Below are 20234 nucleotides of genomic sequence, written 5' to 3' on the forward strand. Positions count from 1 at the left end.
AACTTATTTCTCTTATTTTCTGGATATGGTTATTTTTTTAAAAATCCTTATTATCTACTTTTAATTGGCATATTTAGTTGATTTATATGTGTTGTAACTACCCATACATTTGGGTGTACAGCTTTCTCCTAGTATTTATGTTCTATTTGTTCCACCTCTCTCTGGCTTTCTTTTGGGTTAATTGAATGTCTTCTGTTATTCAAATTTCCCCCTCTGTTAGCTTGTTGCACATTTATGTACTCCTTTTTTTTTTGAGGAAGATTATTTCTGAGCTAACATCTGCTGCCAATCCTTCTTTCTGCTGAGGAAGACTGGCCCTGAGCTAACGTCCTGGCCATCTTCCTCTACTTTATATGTGGGACGCCTACCACAGCATGGCTTGCCAAGCGGTGCCATGTCTGCACCCGGGATCCGAACCGGTGAACCCCGGGCTGCTGAAGTGGAACGTGTGCACTTAACCGCTGCGCCACCGGCCGGCCCTGTGTCCTGCTTTGTCAGTTGTTGCTCTATGGATTAGAACGTGCATCCCGGACCTAGTCAGGTATAATGTGAGTTGGTTCTTTCATCACTTGCCAGAAAATGCAAAGATTTACAGTTAAACTAACACTAATTACCCTTTACCTACCCCCCAGTGCTCTCTTTGCAGTTGTTTATTTTATTTATATATGTATTTTAAATTCTGCAAGACATAGTCATCATTTTTATGCAGGTTGTAGTCATTCAGATTTACCCAAATATCTACCCTTTCCATTTCCTTTTCTTCCTCCCTGCTTCTCTGAGCTCCCATTGGGATCATTTTTCTTCTATGGGTGGAACTCTCTAGTGTTTCTTTTGGTGTTTACTGGCTGGTGATGAATGCTCAGTTGGGTGCCTGGAACTGTCTTTCTCTCCTGCCCCCTTTGAGGAGTGCTCTTGTGGGCATAGAGCTCTGGGTTGGCATTTCCTTCCAGCTGTCCCCCCATTGTCTTCTGGCCACCAGTGTTTCTGTGCAAAAGTCCAGCGTCTGTCTTACAGCTGCACATTCGAAGGTAATTTGTCATTTTTTGATGCTGCTGTTAAGATTTTCCTCTTTGTCTTTGGTAAAATGCTGAAGTTTTACTGTTGTGTTTATTTCTCTTTCTTGGGGTTGGAAGAGCTTTTGAATCTGCAGCTGGATGATTTTCGTGAATTTGGGGACGTTCTCAGTTACCTGCTCTTCAAATATTGCTTCTGCTCTATTCTCTCTCCTCCTTCTGGGCTTCCGGTTACTCGTACCTTAGACCTTTCCTCTTTTTAAAGCGTTTTCAGTCCTTTCTGTCCTTTGTCCTTGCCTGTTCAGTGTGGATGTTTTCCAGACTGTCTGCTGGCTCACTGGCTCCTCTTAGCTGTGTGTGCTCTACTCTTAGACCTGTCTGTGAGTTCTTAACTTCACTTACCATATTTTTCAGTTCCAGCGTGTTCATTTGATTCTGTTTTTTTTTTTAAATTTCCAGTTCTCTGCTCAAACTCTCCAGCTTGTCTTTTAACTTACTGAGTGTATTAATCACATATATTTTAATGTCCTGTTATTTCAAAATGGGGACTTTTTGCGATTCTGTCTCTCTTGTCTTCTCTTTTTTTCAGTCACTTGGTCTTGTCTCCTGGTGTGCTGGGCAGTTGTTTATTGAATAACTAGACATCATATACGAGACGTTTTGAGATAGTTTGAGGGTCCCGATCATGTTTTTCTCTAGTGAGGGCTGCTTTTGCTCCTGACTGGCCCTAGTGTGGGGACACATCCCTGTGCTCCAGGCAGGAGCCAGTCTGATGGACACAGGGCCTCGGGCTTTGGGAAGGCTGGTTGAGTGCAGACGCATCCCCTCTCGGAGGATGTGGCCCGTGGGCTCTGCACCAGGGCTCGCCTCTCTGTGTGCTCGGAGCCCCCACGTAAGAATTCTGGAAGTTCTCCCTCCTCCGCCTCTGAGTCACCACTCGAGGGCCTCGAGGGAGGAAAGTGGGACCAGATGTTAGACTTGCCTCTGTTTTCCCTTTTTCTCTCGTGTTTTGGCTCCTTAAGACCTCATTGCCTCCATTAGCTCTCTGGTGCCTTTAAACAGATCACAGCGTTTTTTTCTAGTTGTCCTTACGGTGGTTTGGTGTGCAAGCAGAGGTCCAAGGTCGCTGTGTTTTACGGATCAGCTGTTTGTTTAGAGCTTGATTGCGAGGAACACTTGTATTCGATAGCTCTGTCATGTGGTTTTTTTTCTTTTCTCTTTTTCCCTGAGCAAGATTGGCCCTGAGCTAACGTCTGTGCCAGTCTTCCTCTCTTTTGTATGTGGGTCACCGCCACAGCGTGGCCTGATAATCGGTGTATAGATCCATGCCCAGGATCTGAACCTGTGAACCCCAGGCCACTGAAGCGGAGCGTGAAAACTTAACTGCTATGCCACCAGGCCAGCCCCCTTAATACATTTTAAAATAGGAATTTTCTTATGAGAAATGGATGTGACCTAAAAAATTAGGTCAGTCTCACAGAATATGGTACATGTTGAGTATAAACTCTCCATCTATTGCACATATATTCATTTTTCAGGTTTAGAAATGACTTTCCTAGTTACCGTACACATTTTTAGGATTTTCTTTGTGTTTTGAGTTACATTCCTTTTACCCATGTGAATGTATTTGCCTGTTCCCCTGTGACAAAGGTACCTGGGTGTGTTAGTGGCCTGAGTTCATTATTGAGGAGGATGTTGAATGTAACTAACGGCCTAGACGAGGAACGTACTTGGCCTTGGCAGGTGTAGTGTTGCCAGGTAACACCTGCCACGTGGATTCCGCTCCACGTGTCCTGTGTGTGTCAGGCTGTGTGCAGGCCGCACAGGAGGGGGCTGTGCCCAGCGATGAGCTCTCCTCAGCAGACCAAGTGTTCAGACGCTTTGAGCCCGTGTCACTGACACTGTCACTGAGGGCACAGAAGACAAAGGCCATGGGCGCACCTGTGCTGGGGCCCTCCCCACCCCCACCTGGAGTGCCCGGGTGTTGGTCCTCGGTTCCCAGCATGTGGCCATGTGCCCCTCAGGGTGGCCTCTGCATCCACAGGCATGGGCCTGGTGGTGCTGCGCAGGGCCTGATGAGGCCTGGGGCTGACTCGAGACGGTGGTGGCCTTGGGGTTAGGCCAGCGGCAGAAAGCCTGCCTTGGTGGTGGTCCCAGCCCTGGAGGGGACAGGGCTGAAGGCATGTAGGGTCTGCGCCGTGGCTCTGTGAAGTTCCGTTTGCTTTGCAAAGTCAAGTTTTGTGGTGCTACCTGGAGTTGTGTGGAGACGTTTCCATGGTGAGCGAACGGACTGGCGAGTGAGAGCAGCCCAGGCCCTTTGTTCCCACGCGTCCCGGTTGTCGCTGTACATCCTCTGTGCACGCGGGGGTCTGGGCAGCTAGGCTTTCCTGTAAGGGGGTCGTGTTAGCTTAATTGTTGATAAAGTGCAACTCCTTTAAAAAGAAAATCCTTTTGAAACAGTGTGAGAGAAAACTCATAAGCAGAAAAATCAAATAGCTCATAAAAACAAAGTTCCTAAAGATTTCCTCTTCCTCCCTCAGGGTTTTGCTTTCTCCAGAGGCTTCTTCCAGGTGCTCACTCAGGGAGACACGGGGCCTGCGGGCATCGGGGCTGTCGGCTTGGAAGAGGTCTTGAGAGCTGCCTGATGAAGTTGTGAAGCAGAGAGGGTGACCCGAGGCTTGGCATTTGTGATTTCTGAATTACTTCAAGGGAATAAATCATTCCGGTTTAAGAGCATAATTTTGACCTTGGCTAGATTCCTAAGTGTACGTTTTTTAGTTTTAATAAGCCATGTTTTTCAGAAGTCACTGATTTGGTTGTGTGGCTTCAACACTGGGAGCTGGTCTCTTGACCAGAGTCTTATGGGGTCTTGGGGTTGCGACTGTGAGTGTCCGTGTCCCGTTTCGGGTACTGATGGATTCAGACCTGTGTTAGAGAGGCTGCGACTGACACGTGGCTGCCGTCTCGAAATCAGCAAGGCCGTGTGTGGGTCTCCTGCGGTCCTCTAGCTCACGTTTGATGGCCCTCGGAGGGATAGGCACAGATAGCATCTTGCTAAGTGACTCTGAATTGCCTGCAGTGTGTTGGGAATTGCCCCTTCTGAATGCTTATCGCAGTTGTGACTGTTTGAGGTTGTAAAGTGTGGTTGGTGCGTCTTTGGAACCGGTAAATTCCTTGGCGCTTCTGTTTGAAGGTCAAGGCTGGAGTGAGGGGTTGGGTTCTCCAGGCAAGGCCGGTGCCACGACATGCAGGTGCAATATGCTGACCCGCATCGTTGCCATGAGAACGATTCATTAAAAATCATGATGGCAGATTCTGTAACACATGTCTTGTCCGCTTTTTAAACACAGCCACAAAAAGCTCCTCTTCATCAGATGCATGCGAACCTAAAAATCTGTGAAACGTTTGTATCGATCCAGGTCTGGAGGGACTTGTGCTGACGTGTAGGAACCCAGCGGTGCAGGCAAAGCTGAGTGGCACCGCAGTGTTGATGCCGAGCAGAGGGGAGCGGGGCCTCCAGTCTGGTTTAGCTCACCACGTTTGAGCTCTCACCAGTAAGTTCCTCAGCGGCTTCTGTAGGGTGCTTTTTAATTTTCAAAGTGCTTTTCACGTACATTGTTCTGTACACGTCATAGCTGCCCTGAGAGATAACGTACAGAGACATATTATTGTCAAAGCTACATAAGGAATACATTTGTGCGGGGCAGTTGGAAAATACAGATAAGCAGCAGCTGATCTGATACCCACGGCCCAGAGAGCCCTGCTCTGTCTGGACCCCTCTCGCATCTTCTGGGCGCGCCTGTTGTCCCCCACTGTGTGTGTCTTCAGCAGGTGTTTTGGGGAGTTGTTGGTGTGAGTAGCACAGCTACATAGAAGGATTGTGGCAAAGAGGAGCCGATGCCGGGTGGGCCCCGCCCGCCCGCCTTCTCTCCTGTGGGGCTGCCTGCCTTTCCACGTCCCGCGTGCAGGGGCTCCGTGGGGACGGGTGTTCTGACTCCAGAGCCTTGAATCTGGCTCCTTGTGCACTTGTGTCCACTCACAGAAAGTGGGAATTGTGCGATTTAACTGTGACCTGCATCTCTTACCACTCAGTCCTCCTCCCGCTGGACGCGAGGGGCACATGCCCGGACAGTGGGGTCTATGTCTAGGGCTTTCTGCGCCATATGCTGACCCTCAGCGAGCACTTTCGGGTGCGAGTCCTTCAGACGCTTGGAACCCTTATGAAGGAGCAGCTGTTGTGCTTCCTCTTTGCAGGGGAGGAATGCGACTTGCAGCGGTCAGGAGCTGGCACGTGGTGGTGAGGGGCCACTCTGGAGCCAGGGTCCTCCACTGCCTGCCTCTGGGGGGGCAAGTGCCAGTGGCCACTCAGCGGCCACGTGGCCCAGTCTGTGCCGTGCCTGTTCCACAGAACATGCGTCCTCCCATCTTACTGTTTGATTTCGCCCATGAAGGGCCTTTGATGTGTTGTGCAATTCAGAGTTCATTTTTGGCGGTGGGTAGGGTGCGCCAGCTATGTAATAAAAATAAAGAAAAGGCCTGCAGGAGTGAGAAAGCACGAGGCGACCGACATGGTGGCTGAGCAGGAAGCTCCCACCCAGTGCCGGCAGGTGACTCATGCCCTCAGCCTCTCCCCCCCATCCCGATCCATCGCTGAGCATTGTCGGAGCGGCAGGTGCCCTGTGGTCGCTGTGTGAGTGGAAGGCTGTCCGTTCAGTCTGACGTGTCTGTTCCTGCCCCGCGGTGACCCCGAGTGTCTGTCATCTAAGTAGAGCTCACCATGGTTGTAAGAGTGGGGGCGTGTGGGGGACTCTGTGGAGGGGGCTGTTAACTTTGGCTGAGCGTTTGCATAGATGCCAAATTCCTGGTTTCTCGTGGAGGAAGTGAAATAAAGATTTTTTTAGATAGTGGTTTTATTTGTCTCACAGTTTTTAGTGTAAACTTTTTGACCTTTGGATGGAGAGGTAAGTTATTTGTTCTTTAAGTAATAGTATATGTGTGAACACGAGCAACACGCACTTAAATTGTTGCTGCTGCTCAAAGAAACCAAAGCACGTCTCACCGGGGTCAGCGCCTCCACTCTGTGCAGAGAGGAGTGTCATCCTGCACATTCTGGCACCTTCGTGTCCATCGTTTCCGTGTGCTTTGGAGGCCGCCGTGTGTGAGAAGGCGGAGCTCTCGGGGCATGTTCTTTGTAGGGAAGCTGCCCGCCGCCTCCTCCTGAGGGTCAGGCCTGTGAGTGACACACGGATGCCAGGCAGAGCCCTGTCCCAAGGCTGCTGGTGTCTCTGGGTTTGGGTGGTGACCTTCTCACTCAGTTGTCAGCTCCCTGAGGGTGGAAAGGAGCTCTGGTCTGGGACCCTCCACCCACGTTCGGGTCTAGACTCACACTCCTTCCCGTTGTAAAGTCGGGGGAGGGGGTGCTGGGCTTTGCCAACTGTGAAGTGCTGTGCACACGTGAGCTGTTGCTGTGGGAGGTGTGTGCCCCCCAGTTCTAGGAAGAGGCCAGGCGGCCTCTGCCAGGCAAGTGGAGAAACAAGCCGCGGGGCCTCCGTACCACAGAAGACCACTCGGGATGAGACCACGGGCTGGTTGATAGGGCAGTGGCCTGCGTGGATCACAGGATCAAAGTGCCTGGTGAAAGAAGCCAGACAAAAGGGAGCGTGTACTCCCTGTGTGGTGCCGTTTATACAGAATTCTGGAAACCTCTAGGGACAGAGGTGGGGGTGGGGGGGACTGGAGAGAAGAATGGCAAAGGGGCTCGAGGAAATCTTGTGGTGATGGTTGCGGTGATTGTCTTGGTTGTGGTGATGGTTTCATGGGTGTAGACATACGTCAGCACTTATCGCATTGTCTGCTCTGATTATGTGAGTGTATTGTATGTCACACTTGAGTGAAGCTGTTTTTAAAAAGCAGTCTACGCACCTTCATCTGAGGGACCTGGGCTTTTAGGAGTGGAGCGCAGAGCAGTATCCACCTCCCTGAGGGCTTGGGCAGGGCCCAGCTGTCCGCTTCTGCAGGGCTGTGACCGGTGGGCTTGTGCTCACGGGCACTGTCCATTGGGCCTCAGTGAGGACCCGGCTCTGGGAAGGTGCTGGTGTTGGCAGGAGACTGCTTCGTAATGGGCACTGGCTGTTCTCGCCTGCCCCGTCTGCTGGCTCCCTGGGTCAGGCTAATGGCCACCCTGGCAGCGTCTGGGCTCAGCGGATCCCCCTGCCCCTTGGTGGTTCTGTGGAGATGAAGTGAATAGCACGGACGGTCACTGTTTCTAGTGTAAATTACTCGTCTCGTCAGAATAGCTATCAGGTGAGTTTATCTGTACATCTCACAAGCTAATGTGCAGTTTGTGACTCTGTGATCTCATGCTGTGAGCTTCTAATGACATTATTTCCAATTGTTTTTGTCGAGCTTCTGTTTACCCATAAAGCCTGACCGGTACTGTTGACGAGTCAGTCTGGAAGCTGCTCGTCACCACCGGCCACGTGGTCCCTGTAGACTGCACCAGACAACCGTCTGCTAAGTGGTGCCTTGTGCCTGAGTGTCCCTCCAATCACTGCTCATCTCCCGTGCCTGTTTCCAGCCTCTGCCAGGTGCGTGCGTCACGCCTCCACCCTCTGCCTCAGGAGGCTCGGGAAGGACCAAACAGGAAGATACACTTGATGTGACTGGAGTCCTCGGTGAGGTGGCCATGTCCTTGTGCTGACCATCCTGCGATCAAGAACCACCTTCTGACCCGGAGGCCGTTAGTGCGAGGGTCCTGGGCGAGTTGGGTTCAGCTGCCCATGGGCTGGGCCCCCATGGGCTGGCTGTGCGCCTGGGCTCTTTATTGAGCACAATGTTCAATCCTCTTGTGCAGTTTATGCTGTTCCCCCTTGTCCCTGAGGTGCCGAAGGCCATGTGCCCCCAGCTGCACCCCTAGGTTGACATTTCTGGAAGCCAGCGGCAGTGGTGTTCATGCATCTGTCTTCCCAGTGGCAGTCCCTTGCCTTTCTGGTGCCAGAACCCTTTCCCTGGACATGGGCAGGGTCCGACGGTGGGAACGTGGCTGAGGCCAGTCCCTTAACTGAGGTCAGCTGTGGACTCTAGGCTCGGGCAGGAGCTGGTCTGAGGGAACAGGCCATCCCTCGTGGAGAGCCAGCCATCGGCTTGCCAGGTCTCTCCAGACCCGCCCAGCTGCCTGCTGCAGGCTCCCATGGCTTTCTTGCTCTCTTTTTTTCTCACATTGTCTTGCCTCCTTGAGTGTTCACAGACTGATGGGGCGATGCTTGGGTATGAGCAGAAATGAAAGGAATGGATTATAATCCTCTGGATAAAATCCGAATCCAGGAGTCCACATGTAAATAAATGTAGGCGGAGGGAAAGTCGTCCTTACAGTAGAATGCCACCTAGTAAATGCAGGTCAGATGGTGAAGTCAGAAATTACTGGGTGTTAACAGAATTTGTGTATAATCTCAAAGTAGCTCCCCATAAATTACCTGCTAATTAGGAAGAAAAGTAATAAATTTAGGGTGGAAACTGGGCAGGCACTTGGTTTGCCACCAGCGATGGGACCACCCAGCATGGCGTTCTTCTTGACGGGGGGTAGCGCCACTTCCGTGCATTCCTGCCGAAAACGCCGCACACGACCTTGGCCCCGAGGACAGAGGGACGTTCTGCAGCATGACTGCCCTGGACTCTTGAGAAAATCACGGCTGGGACGGATGAAGACTGAGGAGCCGCCCAGTTTAGAGGAGACTGAAGATATGTGACGATCAGTGGAGTTATGGTCCCTGCCTGGGAAGAAGACAGTGACTCGAAAGGCCACGGCTGGACAGTGGAGGGAACCTATGTTTGACTTTTGGATTATTGGTATTATCTCAGTGCCAGGCGGCCTGCTTCCGTTGGTCTGTGGCGTGTCAGGGTTCGGCGAGGGAGCAGAGCCTCTGTGAGCTACAGGAAGGAGTTGATGTGGCTCCTTGGCCTTGAGCGCTGGGGTGGGAGGAGGAGCTGTCACAGCCCGAGACCCTGGCGCCAGTGGCCACAGTAGGGCAGGTGGGCGGGGCTGGCACCTTGTCACCTTCCAAGGAGCGGAAGGTGGAGAAGTCAGTGACAAGAGTGGCATTTCCAAGGGCCTGGGTGTACTAGTGTCTTTCTGACCGTGCTTTCAGTTCTTCTGGGTGTGTACCAAGGGATGGAGTTGTCAGATCATAAGGTAATTCTGTTTTAATTTTTTTGCCATATTGTGTTCCATAATGGCTGCACCATTTTCCATTTCCACCAGAATGCTCAAAGGTTCCCTAGAAGTTGAAAATAACTACCAACCTAGAACTCCAACCCAGTGACAATACCCTTGAAGAATGAAGGGGAAACAGAGACAGCTTCAGATCAACAAACTGAGAAAGTCACCAGCAGCCGCTTGGTACAGGGGATATTTCAGGACTTTCTTCAGGCAGAAAGAAAATGCTCCGAAGTGGAAACTCCTCGATACAGAAAGGAAAGGGCAGATGTGTGGGTGACTCTAGGTGACTGCCGTTGGGGTAAAACAATGCAGTGATGTCTTGTGGGGTGTAAGCATGCATAGAATTCAAATACAGACACAGACCGCACAGCACTGTGTGAGGAGGGGATGGAGTTAATTCTGACCTTGTCTTGCCTGGGAGGAGGTAAAATGGGCTAACTGGACTTTGATACATCAAGGGTACTGTTATAATCTTTACGAGAACCACTGAAAGAAGAGTAAAAGGGTTACTTTATTAGTGGGAGGAGATGGAAAATAAAAAAACATTCCGGAAGAGCAAAAGAAAACAGAAGAGATGTCACCAACAGAAAGCAGATGATAGGCTGGTGGACCCACCCTCTCAGTGGTCACACCAAATGCAGAGGGACCAGATGATGAGATGGTGGATGCACCCTCTCAGTAGTCACATCAAATGCAGAGGGACCAAATTATCTGATTAAGGGGAAAATTGTCGAAGTGGATTTTGAAAAGGCTGGCTGCTTATAAAAGACACAAAATAGAAGACTATAGAAAGGTTAAATGTGCAAAGATGGAAGACAGCAACAGAGAGAACGGCCGCGTGGAGGCCTGTTCGTGTGGGTCCCATCGAGGTTTTGTTCTGAGAACATGGAAGCTACAGAAAAATTGGGAGTTTCCTTAGAGGCACCAGCTGGGAAGTTTGCCATGTCCTCTGTGCCTGTCTCTGTGTGGGTGTGTGTATCTGCACACAAGCACACACGTGCATGAGCACACACATGCACATGCATGCCTGGACACACTCCCTCCCGCCCCCGGTTCCCGGCTGTCTTGTAGGGTCTGGTCCTGGAGTCCCCCACATGACATTTCCTCTCACACATCATTGGCCAGACTTTCTGTCATGTCTGTCTACAGCGAAGGCCCTGCGGTGTCTGTTTCCACTGCAGGAGATGGGCACTCGTGGTCTCTGTCCCAGGAGCCAGCTTTCCTGTTAGCACAATAAACAGGTGACAGCTGTTTCTTCTCTCTTCCCTTTGTCTAAACTTGGAGCTCATGTACATAGTGAGGTTCGCTCTGTCCTGGGGGCTATAGAAAATTCAGAATCCATGTTTTTCCTGCTTATTGCCTTAAAGATGGATTTTCTATACATGTGAAAGACACACCTGGGACCTGTCAGGGCAGGAAGGCAGACCGTTTCAGACGCATCAAAGCTGAAAGCTTGTTCCTGCTGGACGTGGTTCTCGCCACACTGGAGGAGGGTGAAGGTGGGTGCGTGTGGGTGTGCGGGGTACAGAGCACAGACCCCCATGCTCGTCAGCTGCAGTGTGGGCTCGGGCTTCTGTGCTGAGAAAAATTTTTTCTCTTTAATTTGAATTCTTTTTTTTTTTTTGTTTCACCAAATAGATGTTTATAGAAAGTTGCCAAAGTTTAATATTCCTTAAGTGTAGCAGAGAAACGGAAAAGTAGTATAGCACTTAGCCTGTGATCTGAATACCGTGCAGTGGTCATTATGGTGACAATATGTGTGGTTGTATTTTTTTCAGCACCAGAGGAATAGCAGTGTCCTTTAAAAATAATGGTTTATGATGCTTAAAGCAGAGTGTGATGTTGCAGGTGGGCATTGTCTTGTCTGCTCCCTGTCCGGCATTATCCAGACAAGGAAGCATACACAAACACAGGAGCCCGGACGGATGTCCAAGTCTCTGAAGATGTCCCCTCCCTCCTGTAAGCCTTTGGACGGGACGCAGTCCTCAGAGCCTTCGCAGCCCTCTCACTGCCCTCCTGTGGCTGGAATGTGGCAGTGGCCTGCAGGGATGCCCTCAGGCTGTAGTAGGGAATGAGAAAGACTGTGTGTGGTGTTGGACAATGACTAACCCCTCTGAGCCTCATTCCCCGTCTGTGGAGTGGGGATGATGAGCACCTGCTTTCTGAGCCAGCGGGTTAGTTATGTGGCTGTGTCACCATCCACTGCGGTGGCCTCGAGGGCTGGAATAAGAGGGGCATCGTGGCTGGCACTGTTTTCATGTTTGTGGCCTCAGGTGCCGCTCCATCCAGAAGTGCAGAGGCCGAGACCCCTGGGGGAGGTGGCCCAGCTCCCTAGGGTCTCTCTTCCAGCCACAGTGCCTGGCCCAGCCCAGCTACCACGTCCTATGTGATGGATGTCCAAGATACTGAGGCACCTGGTCCTGCCGTCTTGTCAAAATGCCTTTTCCTGAGTGTGCACAGCACTAATTAGGGTTTCCAGAAGGTTCTGTTCAGTAGGCGATGAGTGTCCACAAGGGGTTCTGTTGCCTTAGAAACTATCTGGTTTCCCCTCTTTCTGCATTGAGGGCACTGAAGTCTGAGGGACGAGGTGACTCCTCCAGGTCCCTGGCGTCAGTCACTCACGGCAGGCTGTCACTCACGAATATGGCAAGGGCCCGGGGACTGTTAGCAGCAACGCCCTAGTCAGAAGTGAGCCTGGAGCTCTGGGGGCCATGACTGTGGCCGAGGGTGCAAATCGCTGAGCATTCAGCAGGTACCCAAGCCACCTGCACAGGCTTGCTGGGCCCCATCACCTCATGGCCTTCAGGGGACTTCTTGGTCATTGCCCACGTTCTCCGTGACCTATGGAGATGTGACAGATGTTGTTCTCCAGGGACAGTCTTTGGGAAGGGGAGGAGACACTGCGGACGGCAGCGAGGGGTGGGTAGAGCTGATGCACGGATCAGCGGAACAGCGCAGAGCCCAGACTGGATGTGTATGTGAGGGGAGTTAGGATATGAGGAAGAGCAGGTTTAAAACTATTCAGAACAAGAGGGATTGTTCAGTAGGTAGCGCTAATAGCTGGCTCTCCATCTCAATGCGAGGGAGTGAGGTAGACCTTACACACACCTCAGGTCAAGATCTGAATTAAAAAAACTGCTGAACCATTTGAAGAAAAATAGAAGGATGTATTTATAGTCTTGGAATGAAAGATACAAAAAAAATCTATGAAGAAAAAGATTGGTAAATCTGATTTCGTAGAAATAAAAAACTTGTGTGTGACCAAAATCAACATAAACAAAGTTAAAAAAGAAGAGTGACATTTAGGGAGAAGATGTTTTTGCGTATTAACCAGAGGTTGATGGTAAGACTGTTTAAAGACTTCTGTAAATCACTAAGAAGCTTCCAAACAGCCCAGTAGAAAATGGACAAAAGGTATGAACAGATAAGGAAAAAGAAACTTAAGTGACACTAAAACCACCAGCCTGACATTAACCAGGGAAATGCACACTATAGCTAATCACGTGACAACAGGTGGCAGTGAATCCACCCAGGGATGGTCACTGCTCCTGGTAGGAAGTGACTAGAGGGCAGTGTGACAGCCTCTGTTAAGCCCACACTTCCCCCACCTTCCATCTGGTGGCGCTTCTCAGACTGGTGCACAAGAGTCCTGGTTGGCTCTGTGACGGGGTTGTGACATGCTGTGTCATCAGGTTCTTGTGAGAACCAGCACCAATGTCAATGCTGCTGCTGCTGGCGACACCCAGGGGGGCGGTTTCCTCTTGAGCAAATAAGTCTGCACGCAAGGCTCTTTAGGAGAAGAAAGAGCAGAACAGCTGGGTCCCGTTTCTAGTTATATGTGTGAAAACCAAACCCAAATGATGACCTGTGTGCTCACTTGCTTGTCTCCCTAAATGCCCTGGGCATCTTCCGGTCTTAACCAGCCCCTCTGGGAAGAGCAGTGAGGCAGGAAGCAAGGTGGAGACGCCAGCCCTTTGTGCTCTGCGTTTTTTGTGAATCGTTTGCATTTGTAGTTCATATATTAGGATATCTATCCAGATGACTCTGAAAATGTGGGTTAATGCGAGAGGGCCTTGTGGAGCCGCTGCTAACGTGCCCTCCTTGTTCTCAGGTATGGATCCTGGCGGGAGCCTGTCAACCCCTACTATGTCAACTCCGGCTACGCCCTTGCCCCAGCCACCAGCGCCAACGACAGCGAGCAGCAGAGCCTGTCCAGCGATGCCGACAGCCTGTCCCTCACCGACAGCAGCGTGTAAGTGCCCCGCCTGGGCAGTGCAGCCCCTCGGAGCACAGCAGCCCGTGCCAGGCCCAGCTGGGGCTTTGTCTTCATGGACGGTGTTTCACTGTCCTCCCCCAGCTTGATGGTAGCGCATCTGTTGTGGACAAACTGCATTGCAGGAAGAGTCATTGAAAATCCTTGCGCACGAGAACTGCATTTTGCATTAGTTGCTTCTCTCTGAGGCCAAGGCTGCTGGAGCTTTTGAAAGGGGAAGACCAGGGGGTGATGCAGAGTCCAGAGCTGCTGGGGCTGGAGTGCTTTGCTGCATAGTCTAGGGGTTCCCTTTAAAGGTAGGCGACCAAGTGGGGTGACTGCCTGCCCGGGTGGTGGTGACACCAGCCCTGTCCTTGGAAGGCCGCGTTGCTGTGTGAGCACATCTCTTGTTGATGCTGTTCTGGACTTGTCAGTTTTTTTAATCCAGAAACTGTCATATCAGGTCAGCGGTCACTGTCGTCTGCTCAGTGTTGGGGGACGGAGGCAGGAGCAAGAGGGGAAGTCGGCGCAGCTGGTTCTGTGCGGGCTCTGGTGCGCGCATGACTCAGGGACAGCCGCTGGGGCTGTGTCCAAGAGGCCTTGGTGACCACATTGAGCCTCTGTGTCCCTTGGTGGGGACAGCGGACCTTACTCTTTCATCATCCTCTCCAGGGAAGCCCTCTCTTTGAGGGAAAGTGCTTGTTTTCTGACACCTCCTTTGCGTCAGCAGGTGGCTTTAGGAGTTTGAAGGTGTGCAGCACTCTCTTGTTATGTCAGGGCATTGCCCATCCAGCCCTTGAGGTCATTTGGGGGCTTGACTGGGCCGCCAGGAATGTCAGACTTGCCCAGCTTTCGGTCCGTACGCCATTTGCATCTGACCACCCCTGATGGGAAGTTTCTGGTCAAGGCCGGGGCCTCAGGCCGGGGCTTTGGGCCGGGGGCCGGGGGCCGGGGCCGACCCTTGGGTGCCTTCCATCAGTGTCAGGGCAGAAAGGAAGCCTTTGGCTGTGATGATGAGCAGGAGTGAGTCTGCCGACAGTGACAGCAGATGTCTTTTGCCCACGAGGCCAGTGGGCCCGGCTGGGACGCCTAGTGGTGGGGCATCAGCTGCCAGCTGGTCACCAGGGACTTCTCCCCACTCGGCTTGTCTCTTCATGCGAAGAGTTTGGGAGTCAGATAGGTTTAAATAAGAAAGAAGAACAGGGCTCCTAAACCCTTGTTTTTGTCGGTGGACATGTTTTTGACTCGCTGTCCCCCTTGATACGCTGTCTCTATAGTTGCCCCTTTCTTTTGCTCTGTTGTTAAGCGTCTTCCAGCACCTGACGTGGAGCACCGGACAGCCTCTCACAGCTGTTCTGAGCTGGTGGCCAGCCCTGTCACAGTGCAGCTTGGGCTGTCTCCCCTGCAGTGACCACACGGTGGTGACCTCACTGGGCGGCTCTGCCCCTGCAGGTCGGGCTTCTGTCGGGGTGTTTCTTGTTGATCATTTCATTCTCCTTTAGTCTGAATCTTCAAGATAAAATGTTGACATGTTTTCAGCAACTTCTTGTTTGAAATTTGAATATTTTCAAACAGTATCTGCCATGACTGTAAAGTGTCATGTAAAACACTTGTAGCCCACACAGCCCCACTCAGCCCCACTCAGCCCCACTCAGCCCCACTCAGCCCCACACAACCCCCACAGCACCCCTGCAGCCCCACACTGCCCCACTCAGCTCTACACGGCCCCACATGGCCCCACACAGCCCCATGCAGCCCCCACAGCCCCCCGCAGCCCCACACAGCCCCCCGCAGCCCCACACAGCCCCCCGCAGCCCCACACAGCCCCACACAGCCCCACACAGCACCCCTGTAGCCCCCCGCAGCCCCATGCAGCCTACGCAGCCCCCCCGTAGCCCCACGCAGCCCACACAGCCCCTCCAGTCCCCCAGAGTCCCCACGAGCAGCTGGCAGCATAAGATTGTGCATTTGTAGCATCTGGTTTTCCTCTTCCCTGAAACTCTGTTACTATGATGAAAATTAATCTGCCCAAGCAGTTTTCTCGAAGTCTCTTAATTCTCTCCAAGGAAAGGACATATGTTTGCTAAAGGGAAGATCTAAAATTTTAAAAATAGAGTTTTTTCCTGATATTCTGTTCATCTTGGTTTACACTGAGACTCAGAAATGTAGGAATAGTCAAGAATTGAGAATGTCAAGTCGTGACAGATATTTGAACGTGTATCAGAGGCAGAAGACACGATGGCGTGTTTCGTCTGCACTATTTCTTGGGGGGCAGCTACATGCAGTGCCTCCCCTGTGCGACAGAAGCATGGGCTGGCCTAGCGGTCTGTGACTGTGGACCCGACCCTGGCTCAGGGGCATGTGACAAACCCAGGGGCAGGTAGAGACGTTTTAAATGTGAGTGACTCACTTGTTCTTGATGCCTGTCCCCTTGATGGCCCCTGCCCCCCTGGGTCGCTGAGCCAGCTGCACGGCAGCACCCGTTGGCGCCCTGACAGCAGGGTACTGGGGTAGCGACAGGAGGGAGAGGCCGTCACAGCCCCTCTCACCCCTGCTCTGAAGCAGAGCGCGCCCTTTCCATCCAGACTGGGGCTCTGCGGCCTGTGGTCTTAAGAGAAGGACATTGCAGCCCGGCGTGCTGACGGAGGTGCCAGGCTGGTGGTGTACGGCTGACTAGGACATGGGCTGGGCACCAAGGGGCACGGTGGTGGCTGCGCTGCGCCATCCAGCAGTTAACACAGCCAGGACAGAATGGTTGCGGCTGTGTGTGCATCCTGCTGTTGAGTGAGAGCAGCACTGCTCTGGCAGCACCCCGGCCCCTGTGACGCGCCCCACCCCCTGGGCGTGCTGGGGAAGGAGGCGAGTGGCCAGGAGTCCTGATGTGGATCTCCACTGCACCGCTGGAGGACGGGGAGGCCGTGGTCCTTCCATAGCTGGACGCTCAGAGACCCTCCTTTTTAGCCGTCGGAGGCGGTGGCCCCCTCCCGAGTCCTTCACTGAGAAGGACACGAGGACCTGGGAAGCCACTCTCTGGGTGTCTTGCCCTGGCAGGCGTCTTTGGGTGGCGCTGCTCCTCTTAGCTGCTGCGCTCCCCAGGGTAGCTCTTGAAGAGTGGGGAGAGGACTAGAGAGTTTTTAGGGACTGCATCTGTGGGGTGAATTTTGTGTTAAATCTGGCATCCGTCTTAAGTAAGCGCATTTACTTATATTAAAGACAATGTATAATTTTCTTTAGATGTTTGTCATAACCTTCAGAAGGGTTCGTAACTAAAACTTACGTCAAGAGATCTAATTGGAGCCTCCCTCAGAGAGGTTACACTGCTCTGCCAGTTCACCCTGGAAGGAGGCGGCACGATGGAGTCTTGGAATCTCTTTCCATGGGGTCTCGGTGGTCCTGGCCGCCCACTTCGTAGTCCTCCAGTGCTCCCGGTCCATCTAGAGCCCCCGCCCAGCGAGGCACAGCGCGTCCCCCGCAGCGATAAAGCAGGAGTCGGCCAGCCTTTTCCGTAAAGGGCTAGTAGTAAATATTTTAGGCTTTGTGGCCACATACGGTCTCTGTCACATATTCCTCCTCTACTTTAAAAACGTAAAAACCATTCTTAGCTCTTGGGACTTAGAAGAACAGGCTGTGTGGGCCCTGCTGTGGGTAAAGCCAGCACAGCGAAGCTTTGTGGAGCTGTTCATTGTGCTCACGCCAGGCTCTCTCTCTGACAGGGATGGAGTCCCTCCGTACAGGATCCGCAAGCAGCACCGCCGGGAGATGCAGGAGAGCGTCCAGGTCAATGGGCGGGTGCCTCTACCTCACATTCCCGTAAGTCCGGCCGTGTGGCCTCGTGCTCCTCGTCGCCAAGTTCGGGGCTCACCAGTCCTCTTGGACCTGTGCCCATCCGTTCTCCCCACCCTGACTGTGCTGTGGCACCGGCAGGTGGGAAAGGTCCTGGCCTGGCCTCCTGTGAGCTTGGCTCGTGTCCAGGCCGAGTGTGGGGCCGGTGGCTTACTGGCCTGGCCCACGCATTGGTTCAGAAGAGCAGGAGTGCCCTCACCCAGCACCCACCATTTGGTCTTTGCCCACCGTGTTAGCAAGATGCTTCTCCTCTAGGTGGGCGAGCGGCTCTGAGCCTCCGTTGCCGGCTCTGTGCCCAGGCTGGGCTCCTGCACAGGCCACCTGACTGCAGCTCTATCAGAAAGCCTGTAGGCGCCCCTTGGTGCCCCCGATCTCAGGTTACCTTGTTCTTCAAGTGAGCACTGCTCATTTAAGATGAAACGAGGCGTCGGCCTCTTGGGGGCTGAACGGTGGCAGTCATCACGTGGTCATCCTGACTTCAAAGCTTTGACTCCTGGATAAAGATAATAAGATGACGGTGGTTCTCCCGATTGTGGGCACTGGGGGCTTCTCAGAGCCCAGCGTGGAGCGGGCGAGCACGGCCTGCCTCCCTCCGCCTGCACAGAGCTCCTTTGTAGATGAGCATGTGGTTTGCTTTCCTTATTTGAACACAGGGACTCTAATGGGAAGGACTTGCAGAGGGAGAGTGGAAGCCTACGAGAGGGTCTTCACCCGATGGGCCTGCAGCCTCCGAGGGTGATGCCATTCATTTGCAGTTTCTTTGCAGGGTAGCACCCACCCTAATCGGGATGCCTTGGTTAGTCTTTTAGCTTCTCTGCAGATACTTGAATTTCCAAATAAGAAAAGTGATTGTTTATGACTGAGAAGAAAGGATGTTGGTTTGTTGTCACTTCTAAGAAAAGAATGGTTGAGCATTTTGTCACCTCCCAGTCAACCCTTGATACAGATTTGGCCTGAACGAGACACTGATGGTGTCTCCTTAGGGACAAGTGGAAGGCGCTGTGGGTAGTGTGTGTGTACACATATGTGTGCACATGTGTGCCTGCACGTGTGTGCATGCTGCAGGTGACCTCCCAGGAAACACCCAGTCTGGCTTGTATGACCTGGAGCTGTCTGGGCTCCGGCCTAGGCAGGGGACTGCACACATCTCCGCCTTGCCTTGCAGTGATGCACATGGCTGTTCAGCTCTGCTTGGTGGACACTCACACTCAGGACCAGGGCTGAGCAGGGGAAGCAGAAGGGAGCCTGGCTCCTGTGTCCCTCACTCTCTCACTTTTTGCGACACAGGAGCCACTCACAAGGGCTCCTGTCCCCCAGACAGTAAGAGCATCCAAGTTAGTGGCAGTAAGGTCAGAATTCCTCTGTCTACACTGACATAACCAGTGACCTAGGTGTTTGACGAGGAACAGGATATTTATGTTGTCCCAGATAGCCCCTCGCAAAATACTGACTCACAGTAGGGAAAGCAACTTCAGGGGACTGCCTGCAGGCCCTGCTGGGTCAGTGGTCAGGGGCTGTCGTCAGCGACAGGACAGACGGATGTTGGCCCTGCTAAGACAGTGAGAAGGGCCTGGCACCCCCGGGGGCCCTCCTGCCAGGAATGTCACCAGAACATGGCCCAAGTTGAGGGCCGTGCTATATAAGAACTGGCTTGTGATTTTCAAAAGTCTAGGGGTCATGGAAGTCCAGGAAAGACTGAGGCTTGGTCCAGACGGAAGGTGGCCTGAGAGACAGCCCAGGTGAGCCACCGTGGGGCTTCAGGGCCTGGGGGTGCTTGTGTCAGAAAGTCCTCATGTGTGGGAGACATGCCAACAAATTCTGCATGATGGGGCATCAGGTAGGCAACTTCCTCTCAAAAGATTTAGAAAAAGCTTCTTTGTATCATTCTTGCAACTTTTCTGCAAGTTTAAGGGTTTTCCAAAGTAAAATTGTTATAATTCGATAAACAGAATATTAGGCAAAACCTAAAGTGCAAATTGGCGATCTGGAGAACAGACCTGGAAAGACTTCTCAGATGTGCCACAGAGAGGAGGGTAGTGACAGCTGGGGGGAGGCAAGAGTCAGGGGTGCCGCTGGGAGAGTGTTCCAGGATGAAGAAAAGCTAGGTGTCCTCGGGTTCTGGAAGATCTCAACTAACTGTCGGTGGGAATTGGAGCTGAGAGAGGCGGTGGGCACTGGTGAGAACCTGGCCTGACCACTGGGTGGACAGTCCATAGCCTGGCAGGCCACCCGGCATGATCTCTGGGCCGTCGCATGGTCGCTGAGAGGAGCTGCAGGTGCAGCACTCAGATCAGGCCTGGCCCTGGCTAGACCTTCAGTGAAAGCAGGAGGTGCTGTGTGTTCCAGAGAGAACCCGGTGGTTTCTGAGTCCTGAGTGCTGGCCAGGGGAGGTTTAATGAGCCAATGCTTTTTGAGCTGTGTGCACGTTCAGGGCGATGGGCTGAGGCCCAAGTGGCCTGGGCACAGTGAGGCGGCGAGCACCGAGGGGGCACAGCTCCACCACTGCCTGGCCTTTGTTCCCAGGGCCTGGCGATAGGAGAAGCTCTCGGTGGCCTGCTTCTCTGCAGCGTGGGAGCTTCTTGGTGCCCGAGGCCTGGCTGTCATCATCATTGGCGTGTCTGGAGGCTCAGCGGAGGGGCCTCGAGGTGCCTTCTTTGGGGGGTGCAGCTGCGCGGGACTTGGAGAGGGTGGGGCCGCAGGGGGCGGAGCTCTGCCTGGGAGGAGAGGCTGGGTCCCTGGAGAGCGGCCGTGCGGCCGTGCTGGGAGGCATGGATGGCGGCCTGGTGCTCAGCCCAGCATGTGTCCGGGACAGAAGGTGCAGCCTTTGGCTCAGTGATGGTGGTTTCAAGTTCAGAGTGAAGAGACTTGGCGTTCCGTCCGTGTATCCCACGTGGACGCCCGTCCCACAGAC

General features: G+C 52.9%; 1 protein-coding gene across 4 annotated transcripts in view; it reads left to right on the forward strand.

Annotated features, from left to right (window-relative positions):
• The window catches only part of AXIN1 (axin 1), a 58505-nt gene that overhangs the window by 24476 nt on the left and 13795 nt on the right, over positions 1–20234 (forward strand). For all 4 annotated transcript variants that reach the window (XM_070485341.1, XM_044747716.2, XM_044747717.2 and 1 more), the window contains 2 exons: positions 13340–13480; positions 17194–17290. In XM_070485341.1, the coding sequence (XP_070341442.1) occupies positions 13340–13480; positions 17194–17290 (238 nt within the window). The remainder of the gene's footprint in view (positions 1–13339; positions 13481–17193; positions 17291–20234) is intronic.

The sequence above is a fragment of the Equus asinus genome, chromosome 14 (assembly GCF_041296235.1).
Source record: "Equus asinus isolate D_3611 breed Donkey chromosome 14, EquAss-T2T_v2, whole genome shotgun sequence".
Classification (NCBI taxonomy): Eukaryota; Metazoa; Chordata; class Mammalia; order Perissodactyla; family Equidae; genus Equus; species Equus asinus.